General features: G+C 38.7%; 1 protein-coding gene across 3 annotated transcripts in view; it reads left to right on the top strand.

Annotated features, from left to right (window-relative positions):
- The window catches only part of DHX29 (DExH-box helicase 29), an 87614-nt gene that overhangs the window by 53738 nt on the left and 13630 nt on the right, over positions 1–20246 (top strand). For all 3 annotated transcript variants that reach the window (XM_006149001.3, XM_027772062.1, XM_027772063.1), the window contains 11 exons: positions 4426–4602; positions 6242–6382; positions 8058–8202; positions 8330–8447; positions 9299–9383; positions 10849–10937; positions 12087–12215; positions 12299–12374; positions 14057–14281; positions 17309–17445; positions 18142–18235. In XM_006149001.3, the coding sequence (XP_006149063.1) occupies positions 4426–4602; positions 6242–6382; positions 8058–8202; positions 8330–8447; positions 9299–9383; positions 10849–10937; positions 12087–12215; positions 12299–12374; positions 14057–14281; positions 17309–17445; positions 18142–18235 (1416 nt within the window). The remainder of the gene's footprint in view (positions 1–4425; positions 4603–6241; positions 6383–8057; positions 8203–8329; positions 8448–9298; positions 9384–10848; positions 10938–12086; positions 12216–12298; positions 12375–14056; positions 14282–17308; positions 17446–18141; positions 18236–20246) is intronic.

Genomic DNA, 20246 nt, shown 5'->3' on the forward strand with positions numbered 1-20246 from the left:
CAGGCCCGAGTCCCATGCGCAGGCCCGGCGACCACGTGCTGGCCTGGTGGCCATGCGCCGCCCCGGAGGCCACACGCCAGCCCTGGAGAGGCAGCAGAACGCCACCGCCACACCACAGTATTTTTTAAAACGGTATCGAACCAGGAGGCGGAGAACTGCTGTTTTGTTGTTTTATCTTAATTTGCTACAGAGTGCATATACTCCCCAGAGAGAGAGAGACTGGGTGGGAAGAGAGAAAGCACTCCCCAGGAGAGGTGGCCCCATTGTAATCCCTCTCCTGTGGGGATTTTGGGCATTCATGCACATACATCCAGCATGCTTTTTTTTTGTTTTAAGAATTATTTAACTTTATTAATTTGTTTTCATTTGACCAGAAAGGAACAAAGCAAAAGAGAGGTAAAACAAGAAAGCAAGCTGCCAGGTCCTGGGCTTGAATCGCGGTCAGCCACGTGGGAGTCCAGCACCCTTAACCAGTACACCACCTGCCAGCCCTGCTCTGGATGTTTTTGAAGCCACCAGTCTGGGACTCAAACTGTGTAACTGGCCATGTAGGATCTAGCTGCCTTAACACCATTGTTTTTGGAGAGGTTTGGTTTTTTGTTTTTTTGGTTTTTTTTTTGGAATAGGGTGCATGCACTCATCAGACAGACAGAGAGACAGAAAGTGAGAAGTCACCCCCCAGGGGGATGGCCACACCACAATCCCTTCTCCTCCGTTCTCCTCTCAGGATCTTGGGCATGCACTCACATGCACCCTATGTGAGTTTTGAGCCACCGGGTCCGGGACTCGAACCACGGTTGACTACGTGGGAGTCCAGCGACGTAGCCATTACGCTAACTGCTGGTCCCACCACCCAGAACATTTTTAAAGTAGCTTTATGGTAGTATATAATTTGAATGCCCCATAATTTAACCATTTTCTTTTTGAACAATTTTAGGTAAAGACAGTTAAATAATCATATTTTGATAATAAATCATAGGAATTAATTTTATCTAGGGAGTCTTTATTCCTTAATGGGGGAAGAAATTATACTGTTGGGGGAAGAAATTATACTGTTATTACTAAGATGTCAAAGAGAAAAAGGCTGAATGAGTGCTTTAGAAGGTCCTTGTATAACTGCTTCCCAGGGAGGTGACAGAGGAGGGAGAGTGTCATAATTTATAATTGTGGCTTCGTATGTCCAAGTCCTAGATTTTATCAATATCATAAAGAGTCAGCATACCCAAAATGTTAAGATACATGTTTATAATGAGAAATTTTTTACTGCTGGGTAAGTTGAAATATGTGTATCGACTAGTTAATCAGTAAGTTTTCTTGGAATCTCAAATTACCAGAAAATTAGTTTGTAAATAGAAGTCAGGGTGAACTCTATCTAATTTAAAAACCAGACCGATTTCAGCTGTGTTCTTTGATGGTTTGGTATTAGACATCTGTACATATGATTCACTGAACTGAGCTTCAGTGTGATACCATCAACCTCTTCAACAACACACTAAGTAAAAAATGACCAGTGAAATTCATTAGCATGTTAATTGTAAGGGTGTAAGAGAGGCTGACACAGAGTTCATTTTATTACATACGCCCCTCTTCATGAAGATGCTCAGGATAATACTCCTTTTAGCCTTACACTTATGAACTATGTAATGTTTTTTAGTTTATAGTTAATGTGTGAATTAAGTAGCTTTTCTTGCTGGCTAATAGTATGCTTAATAGCCTTTTTTTTTTTTTTTTGGAGAGATTTTTGCTATAGGGTGTGTGTGCTTGTCAGAAAGACAGACAGAGAGACAGAAAGCAAGAAATCATCCCCCAGGGGGTATGACCATGCCACAATCCATTCTCCTCTCAGGATCTTGGGCACACACACACACACACACACACACACACACACACACACATACATGTCCAGCGTGAGTTTAAGCCACCAGGTCCAGGACTCGAACTGCAGTTGACTACATGGGAGTCCAGCGACATAGCCTTTATGCCAACTGCTGGTCCCTGTAGCCAAATTTTCTGCCTACCTATAGCAAGTACACTTTTTATTAGCTTTGTTCATTTTTTTAAAACATTATATAAATTACCATCTATGTTATAAGGTTTTCCAGATATGTGTGGTCCAGCCAGAGACTGCTTTTCTAAGCTTTAGACACAAATGTCCAGCTGTGTTCTATTGTAAAGACCTTCCGTCTCAAGAACTTCAAACTCAGCATTTGCAGAACTCAGCATCTCCCCTCTCTGCTCATCCCTTTTTTTTTTTTGGAGAGGTTTTCACTATAGGGCGCGTGCGCTCGCCAGACAGACAGAGAGAGACATAGAGACAGAAAGCGAGAAATCACCCCCCAGGGGGGATGGCCATGCCGCAGTCCCTTCTCCTCCATTCTCCTCTTGGGATCTTGGGCACACACGCACACACGCCCGGCGTGAGCTTTAAGCCACCGGGTCCGGCACACGAACCGCGGTCAACTACATGGGAGTCCAGCGACATAGCCATTTCACTAACTGCTGGTTCCCTCTGCTCATCCCTTTTCACTTCTTGAATCTCAGGGAGTGGTCCCCGCATCCATTACATGATCAAACCACAAAAATAAAAATGTTTCAGATTTTTCCTTCTCCCACATTCCCTAAATCCAACCCCTTAGTCCTATTGTCTCTGCCTTTCTCAAATTCATTTTGTTTTCTCCATAGTCAGTTGTATTAAGTGTGGGTCACCATGTTCTCTTTAATTACAACAAAAGCCTCTAACAAATTAAACTTACTATTTTGTGCTCTACGTTCACCACATTATTTAAGAGTTATCCTTTTTTCAAATGAAACCCATACCAGGACCAGCAGATGGCATAATAGTTACATTGCTGGACTCCCACATAATTGACTGCAGTTCAAATCCCAGACCTGACGACTTGGAACTCAATACCAGGCATGTGCGCATGCGTGCCCAAAAAATCCTGAAAGGAGAATGGAGGACAAGAGATTGCACTGTGGCCATCCCCATGGAGATGATTTCTCACTTTCTGTCTCTTTCTGGCCAGTGCACTCACCCCATAGCAAAATTGTAAAAAGATAAACAAAACCCATACCACATAAATCTCCTGCTATAGAATACTTTGATCACTGCTCTCCTTGATTAGTAGGGTAAACTCACAGTTCCTTAACATGGTTTGCAAGGCCTTGCACAGCTAATTACTGAGTACCTTTCTAGCTTTGTCTCTTGCCCATACCTCATTCCATGCTCAAGTCATTATTTTTGTTTTTCTCATCCTGAAATAAATTTTGATCCTCCTTTCCACCATGACTTCCTACACACTTGCATCTTTTGATCTGAACACTTTTCCTCCCTTTTGTTCTTTCTTCCTCCTTTTTTTTTTCAAACTCATCCTTCAGTTCTCAGCATCAGTGGCGATTTCTCTTAGCCTTCCTTTCCACCTGGATTAGCAACCCATTGTATGTAATTTCAAACCATCCTGTACAATATCCTCTCATTGGACTGAAAATTCTCAAATGAAGAAGACTATCCTGGTTGCTTTTTAATCCCCAGCAATCTAGTGCAATGCTGAGTACTTAATACTTGTTAGGCTCTGTTGTAAGAACTTCGTGTTATCTTATCTGATTGTCACAAACTCTATAAAGTTTGCATTATTTGTATTCTGCTTTTATATAAGAAGCAACAAATTCAGAGGTACTTAAATAACTTTCCCAAAGTCATACTGTAAGTAGCCAAGCCAAGAATTGAGCCCAAGTAATTGATCTAGGGCCTGAACACTTAACCACTACTGCTTTATCTTCCAAGCAATTGAATGATGACTTATTTTCTTATATATTCTCTTGACGTACCTTATATAAGTCAGAGTTCACAAAGTTGGAAGATAGAATTGTATACTCAGTTATTCGTTAAGTTCTGACAGTATGCTTCATCTTTGCTCTATAGTAGGTTTACGGTGCTCTCTCCTAAAATACCTGTGCTGAAAGGACATAAAGGTCTTTTTCCTGGACAACAACAAAGACCCTCAGATTCCTACTAATCAGTGCCCCTTTGTTTACATAGTAGATAAATCATCTCTCTTATGTTAATGGTGACAGAATGTTTTATATTAATGACAGATTTAGGAGTCACCTTACAAGTAAGGGTGACTGGTAATTTAATCTTACCAGCTCCATCCGATCTGATTTGAAACCACTTCCTAGAGCAGAGTCCTGTTATGATGGCTAATTGTGTTCATTATATATGTTGGTTTCACTGGCTCCAACCTAGAGGCTGCCTTTATTTTCAGTTCTACAGATCTGCCTTACTTGCAACATATAGTTCCTCCCTCCACATGTGCTGACTGTACTTAGACACTGATCTAACTTTTGGTAGATTTGAATGTCTAGTTGATTAAGTCTCTTACTAGACCTTATAAATGATTAATGCTTTTACTCCCTTTATACTAGGTTCATGAAAGAAGTGTCCAGTCAGACTTTCTACTAATTATCTTGAAGGAAATTTTACAGAAACGTTCTGATCTACATTTGATTCTAATGAGTGCCACTGTGGACAGTGAAAAGTTTTCTACATATTTCACACACTGTCCTATTCTCAGAATTTCTGGAAGAAGTTACCCTGTTGAGGTAAGCTTTTTCTTTTTTCTTTTTTTTTTTGGAGAGTTTTTTTTGCTTTTGGGCGCGTGCGCTCGCCAGACAGAGACAGAGAGACAGAAAGCGAGAAATCACTCCCCAGAGGGGGGATGGCCATGCCGCAATCCCTTCTCCATTCTCCTCTCGGGATCTTGGGCTCGCATGCACATGCACCTGGCATGAGTTTTAAGCTACCGGGTCCAGGACACGAACCGCAGTCAACTGCATGGGAGTCAAGCAACTAGCCATTACGCTAACTGCTGGTCCCTAGGTAAGCTTTTTCTACAGTATATATGTATGTGAGCAGAAACCACATTCCTACCAGAATGTTTCCCCAGAAGGTAGGCCCCTGTAGTCTGAATCGAGGACTACACCCAGGGTACTAGAAAACAAGAGAGGACCTAGAGGCTGCCTGAAGATTACATAGGATGGGAAGAAGGGTTTGACAAAAGACCCGTAAAACTTATTTCCACATCAGAACCATTATATCCAGATGGAGACTGGATACCTGGCAATAAGAAACTTGCTTTTTGAGTTTGAAAATATATATATATTTTTTTTAAAGAAATACTTACTAAGTTTTAATTATTATTATTTTTTAATCTGATCAGAGAGAGACACAGCAGGGGCAGGGGAGAGCAAGCCGCCAGGTCCAGGACTTGAACCGTGATCCACTATGTGGGAATCCAGAGCCTCAATCACCACACCACCTGCTGGCCCCTGGGTTTTTAAAGATATTTTTATTACTGTTTTAATTGCCAGAGGTTGTGTGGGTTTGCAAGAGAGAAACAGAGAAAGCGCTCACCCCGACTGTGGGACTTGAGTCACAGCGCAGTTCTTTCTTCTCCACTTCCCTATTCTTTTGGGATTTGAGGCACTTGGGCTCGCTTCACAGTGTGTTTTTCAAGCTGCTGGGGTGGGATTTAAACCATCATTGGCCATGTGGGACCTGGCTTCCTTAACCACTAAGGTATGGAACCAGCACAAGAAACTCCCTTTTTACCTTACCCATCCTCAAATTTATGCTGGTTTCTGAAACTTCTTTCTGCCTATTCTATTCTGGGATTTTTGTTGTTGTTGTTTGTTTGTTTAATTGCCAGAGAGAGAGGGAGAAGTCACTCCCCAGTGGAGCATGGTCATGTCGCAATCGCATTTCTGTTTTTTCATCCTGTCAGGATTTGGGGTATGCATGCACATATATGTGCCCAGAATGTTTTTCAATCCTCCAGAACTGGGATTCCAACCTGGGAATTAGCCATGTTGGATCAAGTTTTCTTAACCACCAGGCTACAGGGCCAGTCTTGCCTGTTTTATTTTCATAATGTTTTCCTGTTTAATAATCTACCTCTTCTAAACTTTTTAAGTAAAAAGTAAGTAAATATATATACATGTATATGTATACACACACACACACACACACACACGTACACACCCTTATGCCATTATGTGATTTTTGTCCTGAGGGACAAACCCTTCTATAACAACCAGATTCTTCATTACTGAATAATACTGAAAAAATTTTTAATCTAATATTTAATAACTTTCAAAAGATAATAATTTCCTTGTTTTCCCTTTAAAGTGGTAGTTACTAAAAACAATTTTGTTTCCCCCATTTATATGCTTTACTCTGCAGGTTTTTCATCTTGAGGATATAATAGAAGAAACAGGTTTTATATTAGAAAAAGACTCAGAATATTGTCAGAAATTTTTGGAGGAGGAAGAAGAAATAACTATCAATGTTACAAGCAAAACAGGAGGAATAAAAAAGTATCAGGTAAAAAGGAAACGTTTTGAAAAATTATCCAACAGTGATATCCAGGGCATAACCTGCCATGAGAGTTTAGAAATCACTTAACTAACAAAGTGAATTCAGTGTAATTTGATAGAAGAGAAACAGATCCGAGCAGATTTGTTTATATTGATTGATTGATTGAGAGAGATTTTTTGCTGTCTGTGCATGTGCTTGCCAGAGACACAGAGAGAGAGAGAGAGAAAGTGAGGAATCACCCCCACACACACACGGGGGATGGGGGGGTGGCCATACCACAATCCCTTCTCCCCCAGGCTCCTCTTGGGATTTTGGGCACACACATACACGCACCTGGGGTTGAGTTTTAAGCCTCTGGGTCTAAGACTCAAACCGTGGTCAGCCATGTGGAAGTCCAGTGCCTTAACCACCTGCTGGCCATGATATTTTTAATTTATTTAATTATGAGAGAGAAAGATTGATTTTTCGTAAAGTGTCACCGTGACAGGATCCTCCAGCTCCAGTCCCCCAGCTAGCTAGGATTATAGGTACTGTACCTGGCCTGTTTAGGTTGGGCTGTTAAACTAAACTCAGAATTCCCATGTGAGCTGGACTTCAGGCAGTAGCATATGAGCTGCGTGCACCACTGTGACTGAGCTGAGTATGAGCATATTTTAAGGATGATTTCTTTGATCTTTGTTTTACTGTCTTTGATTTGTGATATTTTAGTTGTCTCCTTTCACTGTTTTGGGCTGTATATTGGATTGTAAGGAAAGTCATGATGTATTTTAGCATAGAAAAACGTATCATGACTTTCTTGATGACCTAATGGATACCCATGTAAAATCAAGGACGATACAAGTAAAAAGCAGCACCTTTTGTAACAGTTTCATAGCAGTGGTCAATTATCAAGTCTACATTTGTAGTGATTTTCTCTACTCTGTCTCATCCTAGTGTAAGTGATCAGGATGGGACAGGCCCCAAATCTAGATTCTTTCTATTTTATTTTGTTTCTGTTTTAAAGGATCTATTTTCTTTGTTTATGATAGAGCTATCTGTGTAGGTAAGAGAGAGAGAGAGAGCTCATGCAAGAGAGAGAAAGAGAAGTACCCTCAACAGTGTCTGATCATGCCACGATGCCCTAACTCCAGCCCTCATGCCCTTCAGACCTTTGGCACTCACACACATGCCCAGCAGGCCTCCGGCTGACCAAACTGGGATTAGTATTGCATTCACCGTGTGAGATCCAGCTTCTCTTAAGCAATGCATTACTGCTGTGCCACAGAACTGGCCACCGATGTTTTATGGGTTTTTTTGGTTTTTTTGTTTGTTTTGTTTTGTTGTTGTTGTTTTGTTTTGTCTTGTCTTTAGCAGCATCTGTCCTGGCAGCAGCCAAGTTTATCTTTTTAGTGAAGCTATCTAGGATAACCACTGTTCTTCCAGGGAGTTGATTTCAATTTATATTTGTACAAATATCACAAAAGCTGCATTATCTTGCATTTTAATCACTGGTACCAGGTCTATTATTTTTAGTATAGCCATGATATTTCATGTATGTATCAGATTAGTCTGATAGAAAAATTAAATTACTTCCGTCTTCTTTATTTTAATTGCCAGATATAAATAAATGCAAATACTTTATTTTCTTTGTTTTATAAAAATAATATTTTTCTTCAACTAACTCTAATTGTATTTCTTTTAGGAGTACATCCCAGTACAGACTGGCACAAGTGTTGATTTAAATCCGTTTTACCAAAAGTACAGCAGCCGCACTCAGCATGCTATTCTCTACATGAATCCTCATAAAATCAACCTGGATCTCATTCTGGAACTTCTTACATATTTAGGTATATTTCTGTTTCTAATGTATCTCCATTTGTTTTGATGAAACATTTCTGCTAACTGGAAATTATATATTTTACATACATTTCTTATCTTCTCAATTTAAATATTGTGCCTTTTTAAAATTTTCAGATACAAGTCCCCAGTTTAGAAATATTGAAGGAGCAGTATTGATCTTTTTACCAGGCCTTGCTCATATTCAACAATTGTATGATCTCCTATCAAATGATAGAAGATTTTATTCTGAACGGTAACTATAAATCTTCATTCTGTTCCTCTTAGTTCTGTGGGTTTTTCTTTTTTGTTTTTTTTGTTTTTTGTTTTTTTAAAGACAGTGCCTCAGCATTTCATGATTCTTCTGCCTCAGTCTCCCAGTTGAGACTGTAGACATGTGCCACGAAACCCAGCTCTCTTTTAGACAGGGTCTTCGCCCATTGCCCAGGCTAGCCTTAAGGTCAAGACCCTACTTAAGCCTCCCTATATCTCAAATCACAGTTGCGTGCCACCATACCCAGAATGTATGTTGAACCAGGGCCTCCCCTGTGGTTCAAGCTTAAGGGGCCAGCAGGTGGCATGGTGGTTAAGGGCGCTGGACTTCCATATGACTTACCACAGTTCAAGTCCCAGACCTAGTGGCTTACTTTCTCACTTTCCCTCTCTCTCTCTCTCTTGTTCTTTCCTTCTCTAGTCAAATTAAAATTAATTAAAATTAATTATTTTTTTAAAAAATAAAAAGAAAGTGACTCCCCTGCCCCAACCCACTGACTTACACAAAACCCAAACAAGATTGTAGTTTATCATACATATTGAATCTGTTATATACTCTGTTTTGATATAGTTTATTATTCCTGTCATTGTTATCACTTCAACGTCAAAACTTTAAAAATTATTTAAACCTTCTAGTTCTTATAGTTTATTCTTAAGAAATTTTTTCTCCATGAGGGGTGTAGTTGGGGGTTTCACTGTTCTGAGAACTTTTGTGTTTAAAATTTTTCATAATGAAGTGTTAAAATTGTTTCCTATATACAAATAAATTTTGTTATTCCTTGCAGTGTCTTCTAAAGAGAAACTCTTGCTAAGAACTATGATTTTAACTTTCAGATATAAAGTGATAGCTCTGCATTCTATTCTTTCAACTCAAGATCAAGCAGCAGCATTCACACTTCCTCCTCCAGGAGTCAGGAAGGTAAAATTTAGTATAGCAACTGTATATGTGATCCACCTGAGAATATGTCATGAAAATATTATGATTTTTTCTTATCAAAGGCAGTTATTAAGTGCTTTATAGTACATGGCAGACTCCAAGTTTTCTGCAGCTTAACATAATCAGAAGTGAACCCAATATTAAAATTCAAGTATTTGAGTATTTATATTACGTGCAGTTGAAAAGACAAAGACTTTTGTGGGGGAGGGGGAGTGGAAGTTGAAATATATTGAGAACCACTGCTTTTTTCCTACAAGGCATCCTGAAGGAGGTTAGAAAGCCAGAACTATTTAAATCCTGGGAGGGTTTGTGTTGTTTTCTGGGCCATTTTTAGTACATAGACCATTAGCCAAGGGTAATGGTCTCCGTATTTTCATCATGTCCTTTACTCAGGTTTTGAGTAGAGAAATGTTTGGCAAAGAGTTTCTCAGATTTCTGAACCTTCTGAAGGAGAAAAAATCATAACCTGGGAACTGTGGGGAACACAGAGCTCCCAGAGTCTGACAAAAAGCAGGAGACCTAGGTCCTAGTCCCTAAACTACCGCCATCTGTTTAGCCTTTGGCAATCACTCAGCCTCATTTTTTTCATCTTTAAAATAAGGAATTGGACTAAATGAATGGTTTTCTAACTGTGCTGTGAGAACTCCAGGCGTTCTCCTGCTCTGCTCTGATCTATAATGTTTGGGCTTCCCTGTAAGATTTTTGTCTGAAGAAAAGTTTGACCTCTTAATGAAAAATTTGAACACTTCTGAAGTAGAATAATCACATAGATCCTATTCAACTCTTAATAATCTGGATTCCATTGATTAGTTTAAGTGAATAAGAAAAGCAATCATTCAGTCTTGAAATACATGGTTGAAATAGAATAATATTTATAGAACTTGACCTATAGTTTCCTAAATGTTTTATCTCCAAGGACTCAATAGGAAAAAAAAAAAAAGTGCAGATTACATATTCAGCCATCACAGCTAAAAATGTTAGCTCTAGACCTAAGAAATCATCTGTTTTTACCAATACTTTATAGTTGAGGTAACTGAGGCCCAAAGAGGTAAACTGACTTGCCTGAGGTCACAGAGCTAATAAGTAAAAACAGCAAGAGAGCAACCCATTTCTCCTCGTTATTGTTTTTCTAATGATTGTGAAGGGTTTTGCTAGGCTTTCTTTATTCTGACCTAGTTTCCCATTCTACTTCTGTCATTCTTAAAATGACTGACTAGACTTAGAGGAATAGTATTTTTGCTAGAATTAAAATACATAACTTTAATTAGCAAGTTGAACTGATAAAACTTATCAGCAAATTAAAATTATATAATAGTAGCACATACATTGTAAATTTTTATGAGTAAAATTAAAATTCAGTTTTTAAAATTCATTAGCTCAAAGAAATTTTGAAGGGTGATATATTGTTGAAAGTTGGTTAAATGTTTAATTTTTTGTTTATTTTCAGATTGTTTTAGCAACAAATATTGCAGAGACGGGTATCACTATTCCAGATGTTGTATTTGTAATTGATACTGGAAGAACAAAAGAAAATAAGTAAGTTTGAATTTCCCAAATTAAAAACGTTTTAACCTTGAAAGTGTTTGGGGGTCTTAAATTCTTAGGGAAAAATAATCACAGAATTTTATAGGGAAAATCCCAAATGTCTTAATTCTGTCCAAAGCAAAAATTTTTAGAGAAACCATAGAGAACTTTTAAATGTCTGACAGCAAATATCAGATTTTCATGTCATGGGTTTCTTCATAAGTAATGCCAGTGTACTGCTAGCAAAAATACTATTCCTCTAAGTCTAGTCAGTCATTTTAAGAATGACAGAAGTAGAATGGGAAACTAGGTCAGAATAAAGAAAGCCTAGCAAAACCCTTCACAATCATTAGAAAAACAATAACGAGGAGAAAATTTTAGAAAAATTTCATAGCATAAATTTTTATAGATTTTTATAAATAAATTGTCAAATAAAAACATTATTTGTGGGATTAAAGAGCATGGATTGTGGAGTCAGAGCTGGATTTAAATCTCTAATCTGTAATCTTGAGCAAGTAATATAACCTCTCTAATCATCAGTTTCTTCAAATGTAAATGGAGAAAATGAAAATTTTATAATTGAAAGTGCCTAGTATAGTAACTGGAATGTAATAGGTGACCTTAACAAAATCTTCAGCAAAAAGATTACTATTTTAATATGTATAAATAGAGGAAATTACCTTTAGTAATTTATTGTAACACATAAACACTAGCCCCAATTTTAGGAAACTAGCAGAACTTTAAAAATTATATTACTGTCCAGTAGAAAATAAATTCTGATTTTTTAACATATGCCTTTAGAGAAAACATTTTTAGGCTTTAGATGTATCTTGTGAGACATTATAATGGTCACAGTAGCATTTTTCAAGTAATTTTACTAAAATAAAACTTCCGTGGTCAGATTAATTTGAGAAAGGGTAAATTAAACAAGTTTTTTTTTTTCTTGTGCCAGAACTTTAATATAGTAGCATGAAATTTAGTATGCAGTGTTTTCTGAATTAACTAAATACAAAACATGATTTAAGAAATGTTGGTGTGCATGTTAGTGAATTTCTTTAGCCTATGTTCATCTTAATCTTAATTAAGAATAAATATTACCATTATTTTCTGATTTTGATTTAAGTCATTCCTCTGCACATTTTCTCCAAAAACTTTTTTTAGGTACCATGAAAGCAGTCAGATGAGTTCTTTGGTCGAGACATTTGTGAGTAAAGCTAGTGCTCTCCAGCGCCAGGGGCGAGCTGGGCGGGTCAGAGATGGCTTCTGCTTCCGGATGTACACGAGAGAAAGGTATGGAATGGCAAAACACCTAAATAGGTAGTGAATAACATTCTGATCAGTTGTATTGAGCATTGTTTTATTTTATATTTTAGATTTGAAGGCTTTATGGACTATTCTGTTCCTGAAATTTTACGAGTACCTTTGGAGGAATTATGTCTTCATATTATGGTAATTCTAAGGAAACTTGAATGAGTCATTTTGTTTTTCACCCCTTTCTAGAAAAAAATGAAAACCTAAACTTACCTTACATTATGTTGCTTTAGATTTTCAAGTATTTTATTTTTCTTTAGTATGTCCCTCCCCATCTTTTTATAAGATTTTGCCATAAACAGTCTTACTTTATACATTAGAATACAACTTCATAACTAGACCAGTAGTTCTCAGATGGGGGCTTTATTGCCTCCCAGGGGGCATTTATCAATGTCTGGAGACATTTTTGATTGTTATAACTGCGTAAGGGGTTAAGTGCTACCAGTATCTAGTGGGTAGAGATTAGGGATGCTCAATACCTGACAGTGCACAAGATAGGTCCCTAAACACAGGATTCGCAGGCCAGAATACCAGTCAGTTGTACTGAGATTAAGAAACTCTGACCTAGATGCTATTCTTCCTAGAGTAAAGGACCTGTAATATCCTTCAGTTCTTAAAATTTTTTTTTCTAAAAATCAGAAATGGAGAAACTAAAAATATGAATCTCACCCTCATGCCCTCTTATTCTTATCTTTTTCTGCTCTAGTCCTGCAGTATTTTTTATAACTTGCTAGAAGCATGAGCTTGACAGAAAGAGAAAGTAAGAACACACCCTCCCCCCTTGAGGGATGGTCCCGCTGCAATCCCTTTCTTATTTCTGCTTTTAGGATTTGGAGCCTGCATAAACACATGGCCAGTGTGTTTCTCAAGCCACCAGGCCTGGTACTTGAACCACGGAGTCAGCCTGTAGGATCTAGCTTCTTTAACCTCCATGCTACGGGCTGGCTATTTTTTTTTATTATTTATTTATTCATTCATTTATTTCAGATTTTTGCCAGTGTGTGTGTGTGCTCACCAGAGAAAGACAGTGAGAGACAAAGTGAGAAATCACCCCCCTTGAGGGATAACCATATCACAATCCCTCCATTCTCCTCTCAGGATTTTCGGGCACGTGTGCCCATGCCCCCATTGTGATTTTTAAGCTGCCAGGCCCAGGACTCAAACTCTGTTTGGCTGTGCGGGTGTCTTGCGCCTTCACCACACCACCTGCTGGCCCCTATTTTTTTTTTTTTGACTGTGGCATGTGCACTCATGAGAGAGAGTGAGCAAGCGAGCGAGCAACCTCCAATGGGGCATGGTCACACTGCAGTCTGTTCTCCTCCATCTCCATTCTGTTAGAATTTGGAGCACAAACACAAATGGGCTCACTGTGTTTTTTAAGCCTCCAGTTCAGGATTTGAAGAGTGGTTAGCCATGTGGGATCTGGCTCCTTAAAGCCAGTAGGCTATGAGGCTAGTCCTCTCTCACTGGTTATAAGAAAAATAATAGGATGGTGGGGCCAGCAGGTAACATAATAGTTAAGGGCACTGGACTCCCACATGGCCGACTGCTGTTAAGTCCCAGACCTGACTGCTTGCTTTCTTACTTTCCCTCTCTCTCTCTCACTCTGTCCCTCTCTGGTCAGATTAAAAATAAATAAATAAATAAGGTTAAATAAAGTTAAATAATTCTTTTAAAAAAATAATAACAACAGGAAGTCCTTACTCACACATTCACTCTCTTTGCTCAAAATATGAAATTTAGCCCCAGTTCCATCTCTTAGGGTAATACCAACTTTTTTTATCACATAGTAATTTTATCACTCTTTTTTTCATCTGCAGAAATGTAATCTTGGTTCTCCTGAAGATTTCCTCTCCAAAGCCTTAGATCCTCCTCAGCTTCAAGTAATCAGCAATGCAATGAATTTACTTCGAAAAATTGGAGCTTGTGAACTAAATGAGCCTAAACTGACCCCACTGGGCCAACACCTTGCAGCTTTACCTGTGAATGTCAAGATTGGCAAGATGCTTATTTTTGGTGCCATATTTGGCTGCCTTGACCCAGTGGTAAGTAACTACTACACCTTAAGTATCACTTGGCCAGGAAATTAAGTTTAGAAACAATTTTTGTTAACTATGTAGAATGCCGGTACTTACATTAAAACTAAAGGGGCCTGAATGCATGCTGAGAATTGTTTAATATCATCTTTAACTTTTTTTTTTTGGAAGAGGTTTTTGCCATGGGACACGTGCGCTCGCCTGACAGAGAGAGACAGAGAGACAGAAAGCGAGAAATCACCCCCCAGGGGGGATGGCCACGCTGCAATCCCTTCTCCTTCATTCTCCCCTTGGGATCTTGGGCATGCACATACACGCACCTGGCGTGAGTTTTAAGCCACCAGGTCCAGGACACGAACCGCGGTTGACTACATGCGACATAGCCATTACACTAACTGCTAGTACCAATTTTTATTTTTATTTTTTTTTAATTTTTTATTTAACTTTATTTACTTATTTATTTTAATTTAACTAGAGAGGGACAGAGTAAGAGAGAGGGGAGATGGGTGGGGGAAAATAAAGTAAGCTGCCAGGTCCAGGACTCAAACCTGTGGTCTACCATGTGGGTGTCCAGTGCCCTTAACCACTGTGCCACCTTCCAGCCCAAACTTTTTATATTAAAACACCTGAAAATCTGTTCATCCATTTATTTAGGTGCACTTTAGGTACTATTTTGTGAGTTAGACTTGTCTAGACTTTTGCTCTCAACCAACCAACTTGGAATACTTGTTTAATTGACTATGTAATAGATGATTCTTAGCTTTGAATTCCATAGACTTTGAAAAGTAAATCAAAAACTTTCTTACTTTCCTTTTTCTATGTTCTTTCTCAGAGCCAGGAACTATCAGAGTTCTGCTCTCTTGCTCTCTCTCCCAGTTAAACACTTTCTGTGCAGCTGTCTGAAGGTCTGTGCATGTCTGCCTATCGTGCCATTCATACTTTCCTATTTTACTAAGCTGTGGTCTTTTCTGGTTTTATAATCAAAAGTGTCTTAGCACAGAATGGAGATAATGTAACCATTTACTCTGGTCTCTCTTTTTTTAGCATTAGAAATGATTGTTTATCTGAGTAGCTACAATAAGGACAAATGGGTTGTGATGTAGTACAAATTATTATTTATTATTATTATTTTTTAATTTGCTATAGGTCACATGCACCCATGAGAGAGAGAGAAGGAAAGAGAAAAAGCAAGCCACCAGGTCCACGATTCAAACCATGGTTGACCAGTGCCTCAACCACATCACCTGTTGGTTCTTCCAAATTATTATTGTTTTGTTTTGTTTTCTAGAGATTTTTTATTTTTGCAGTAGGGTGTGTGCGTTTGCCAGAGAGACAGAGAAACAGAAAGCGAGAAATCACCCACCAGGGGAAATGGCCACAGCACAATCCCTTCTCCATTATCCTCTCGGGATTTGGGGCATGCCATGCACACATGCCTGGCATAAGTTTCAAGCCACCAGGTTTGACTTGAACCACAGAGTCAGCCTATGGGAGTTCAGCAACATAACCATTATGCCATCTGCTAGTCCCTATTTCCTTTTTTTAAGAGATTTTTGCCATATAGTATGTGCACTTGATAGAGACAGACAGACAGATGCAGTGAGAGGAAAAGTAATAAATCATCCCCCTTCCTGAGAGGTGACCATGTCTCAATTCTGTCTCCCCCATTCTCCTCTTAGGATCTTGGGCACACATGCACATGTGCCCGGTGTCATGTTCAAGGCCCTGTGTCCGGGATTTGAGCCATGGTTGACCATGTAGGAGGCCAATGACAGAACCACTAAGCTACCTGCTAGCCCCCACCATTTCTTTTTTTAAGAATTATTTTACTTCACTTTTATTTTTGACCAGAGACGGACAGAGTGTGTGTGTGTGAGAGAGAGGGTGAGAAAGTAAGCCGCCAGGTTCAGTACTCAAACCACAGTCAGCCATGTGGGAGTCCAGCACCCTTAACCACCATGTCACCTGTCAGCCCCCCGCCCATTTTTTTTTAATTATTTAACTTTCTTCCTTCCTTCCTTCCTTCCTTTCTTCCTTCCTTCCTTCCTTCCTTCCTTTCTGTCTTTTAATTTGAACAGAGAGGGACAGAGTGAGAGCAAGAGAGATAGAAAAGGAGAATGTGAGAAAGCAAGCCACCAAGTCCAGGACTCAAACCACAGTCAGCCATGTGGGAATCCAGCTCCCTTAACCACCACACCGCGTGCCAGCCCTCCCCTCCAATTATTTTATTTATTTGTGTTTGGAGAGGTTTTTGCTATAGGGCACGTGCACTTGCCAGAAAGAGAGACAGACAGAGACAAAAAGCTGGAAATCACCCCCCAGGGGGGATGGCCACGCCGCAATCCTTTCTCCACCATTCTCTTCTCGGGATCCTGGGCACGCACGCACATACGCCCGTCGTGAGTTTAAGCTCCTGGGTTCAGGACTCGAACTGTGGTTGACTACATGGGAGTCCAGTGACATAGCCGTTACTCCAACTGCTGGTCTCCCCCCTCCCCGCCCCCAATTATTTTTAAAGATCATTGTAGACAGTGAAGATTTAGCAGTCTAAGAGTCAAGATAACTGTGATTCTAAGATTGCCTCTAGTTGTATAACAGTATAAATTACTTACATAAGTGTTCATTGTCTCCGATCTTGGTGATACTCCCTCTGTCCCTCAGAGAAATGGTATAAAAGAAAGTATAATTCTATAAAATGAAACCAAAAGTAACTACTCAAAAATAAAAGTTACTAGGGCTGGCGGGTGGCATGGTGGTTGAGGTGCTGGATTCCCACATGGCTCACAGTGGTTCAAATCCTCCTGTATCTGGCAGCTTGCTTTCTCACTTTATCTCTCTCTTATTTGCTCTCTCTGGTCAAATGTAAAAATAATAAAAAAATTTTATTTAAATAAGTCTTTAAAATAAATGAGTAAAATTTACTTATGATAATGATAAATGTATTAAAAATAAAAGGCAGCTTAAAGTGTGATGTTTTGTAATTTGCTTTCTTTTACAAATCAACTATGCAATAATAAATTATTTGGTTATTTATAGGCAACACTAGCTGCAGTTATGACAGAGAAGTCTCCTTTTACCACACCAATTGGTCGAAAAGATGAAGCAGATCTTGCAAAATCAGCTTTGGCTATGGCAGATTCAGACCACTTGACCATCTACAACGCATACCTAGGGTAAAGAAATAATCTAGGTGTTATCTGCAAACCTATGTCCTGGGATTACTTATTTTTTCAAAAATTTATCTTTGACTTTCGGGAACCAGCAGTTAGCGTAATGGCAATGTCACTGGACTCCCACATAGTCGACCACGGTTCACATCTCGGACCCGGTGGCTTAAAACTCACACCGGGCGCGTGTGCGTGCGTGCCCAAGATCCCGAGAGAAGAGATTGCGGCGTGACCATCCCCCCTGGGGGGTGATTTCTTGCTTTCTGTCTCTCTGTCTCTCTGTCTGTCTCTGTCTGGCGAGCACACATGCCCTATAGTGAAAACCTCTCCCCCCAAAAAAAATTTATCTTTGACTTTCGTTAACATTATATATCTAAGATTTAAATTTATTCTTCGTTATTTCAGTGTCAAGGTATAATTGTGTTAGAGATGCATATTTTTATAATCCTTTCCAGAACTTAACAATGTAATTTATATCTTACATATATTATCTCATATTTAAAGTAATTTATTAATTTACTATTACACATGAACGGGAAAAATAACTAATACCATGGTTGAAATTCTTACTATAATTAATAGCTGCAACAGTAAGCAAAAGTTACTCCTTTTAAATGATTGCCACTTAAAAGAAAATTTAAAAGAAAATTTAAAAAGAAAGCACATGAGCTTTGTTCATTTGTTAACATTTTGTTTATTTAGGTGGAAGAAAGCGCGTCAAGAAGGGGGCTATCGTTCTGAAATCACGTATTGCCGGAGGAACTTTCTTAATAGAACATCACTGTTAACCCTAGAGGTAATTCTTAGTATAGATCTCTACTCCAGGTTCACATGGATAACTAAAATGGGCTCACTTTGGGGTGAGGGGGGAGTGCCTAGAATAGTGCTTGACTCATAGGAAAGGTTTAATAAGCATTTATCAAATTAGCAAATTTGTAGTATTTTGTTGTGTCTTCCAACAGGTAACCTGTATGTATACGCAGTGATGTAAAATAGTATTTAACAGTTATAATGTGTTCAGGAAATGATAAAGAGACATTATGATTTCAGAGAAATAACACTAGCCTGAAAATTAAGATAGTTAAGTTATGTAAGTCTCAGTTACCCATTTCTATAAAATGCATCAAAGGGGAATGATGTACAGTTTTTTCTAGCTGTGAACATCAGTTATTTTTCTTTAGTTATGGAAACCTTCAAAGATACATGAAAGTAGACATGATAGTGTAATGAACTCTTGGGTAGCCATTGTCACTTCCGTGGTCACCAACATGTTGTCGATCTTATTTTTTTTTTTATTTTATACTCCCTCTTTTTTCACTGTCTTCCCTCTAGATTATTTTGAAGCAAATGCAAAGCTTCAAATATTATGTCTCTTTAAAATACAGTATTCTCTTTTTTTTTTGGAGAGATTTTTTGCTACATGGCGTGTGCACTCACCAGAAAGACAGAGACAGACAGAAAGCCAGAAATCCCCCCGCCCCCCAGCAGGGGGATAGCCACACCACAATCCCTTCTCCTCCATTCTCCTCTCAGGATCTTGGGCACGCACGCACGCACACACGCACACACACCTGGCATGAGTTTAAACCTCCTGGTCTGGGACTTGAACCGCAGTTGACTACATGAGAATCTAGCGACATAGCCATTACACCAACTGCTAGTCCCAAATACAGTATTCTTTTTGTCTTTAACATTATCACACCTAAAAAATAAATTCCTTAATATCAACTATATAGGCTGTTTAAATATCTCTGATTATAATTTATTTTTGTAACTAGTTGAAATAATCCAACTAAGGTCGACATATTAAGTGTGATTAATATGTCTCTTCTATTTCTTTTTTTTAATCTTTCTTGTCCCCCTCTTTTTTTTCTTGCTATTTATTTTTTGAAGAAAACAAGTAAATTTTAAGTTTCCTTACATTCTGGATTTTATCCTCATATTGTTTAACATGTTATTCTATACCCTGTATTTCCTATAAATTGTTGAAACAGATCAATCCAATTCAAATTCACTCGTGTTTCTTTTCTCCTTTTTTGGAGTTATCTCTCTTATTGTAATGTTAAGATTTATCAGTGGGGTCAGCTACATTCATCTATTACAAAATTTTCTGGGGGTCAGTAGGTGGTGTAGTGGTTGAGGCACTAAACTTCCACCACACCGGATGAATGTGCATGCGTGCCCAAAATCCCAACGAGAAAATGGAGAAGAGATTGCAGTATGACCATCCCCCTTTGGGGGACAGTTTCTCACTTTATCTGTTTCTCTGGCCAACACACATGCCCTATAGCAAAAATCTCTTTAAAAAAATTTTGTTGTTGTTGTCGTTGACTTCTCACATAATTGGGAACACTCAGGCCCATTGTTTCATTGGGGTTGCAGAATGGCGATAATTCCACTTGTTGGTTAGATTCTTTCATAAAGAAAAACTTTTTTCTATCAGTATTTGATACCCTGAAATAGGGTATGTACAAGAAAATTAGAATAAATGCTTGGTTCTTTCCTTTTACTTAGTGCTTTTTACAAGTTGATTGCTAATTATCTCTACAGGTGATTAGGATATTGTTTTTCATAAAAATCATTATGAACATATCAATTTAAGCATTTTATGTGTTTCAGTCCTCTCTGGATGTTAATTTTTTTTAAGAGGTTTTTGCTATAGGGCGTGTACACTCGCCCGACAGACAGAGAGTGACAGAGAGACAGAGAGCGAGAAATCACCCCCCAGGGAGGATGGCCACGCTGCAATCCCTTCTCCTCCATTCTCCTCTCAGGATCTTGGGCACGCACGCACACACGCCAGGCAT

The sequence above is a fragment of the Tupaia chinensis genome, unplaced genomic scaffold (genome assembly GCF_000334495.1).
Source record: "Tupaia chinensis unplaced genomic scaffold, TupChi_1.0 Scaffold000251_1, whole genome shotgun sequence".
NCBI lineage: Eukaryota > Metazoa > Chordata > Mammalia > Scandentia > Tupaiidae > Tupaia > Tupaia belangeri.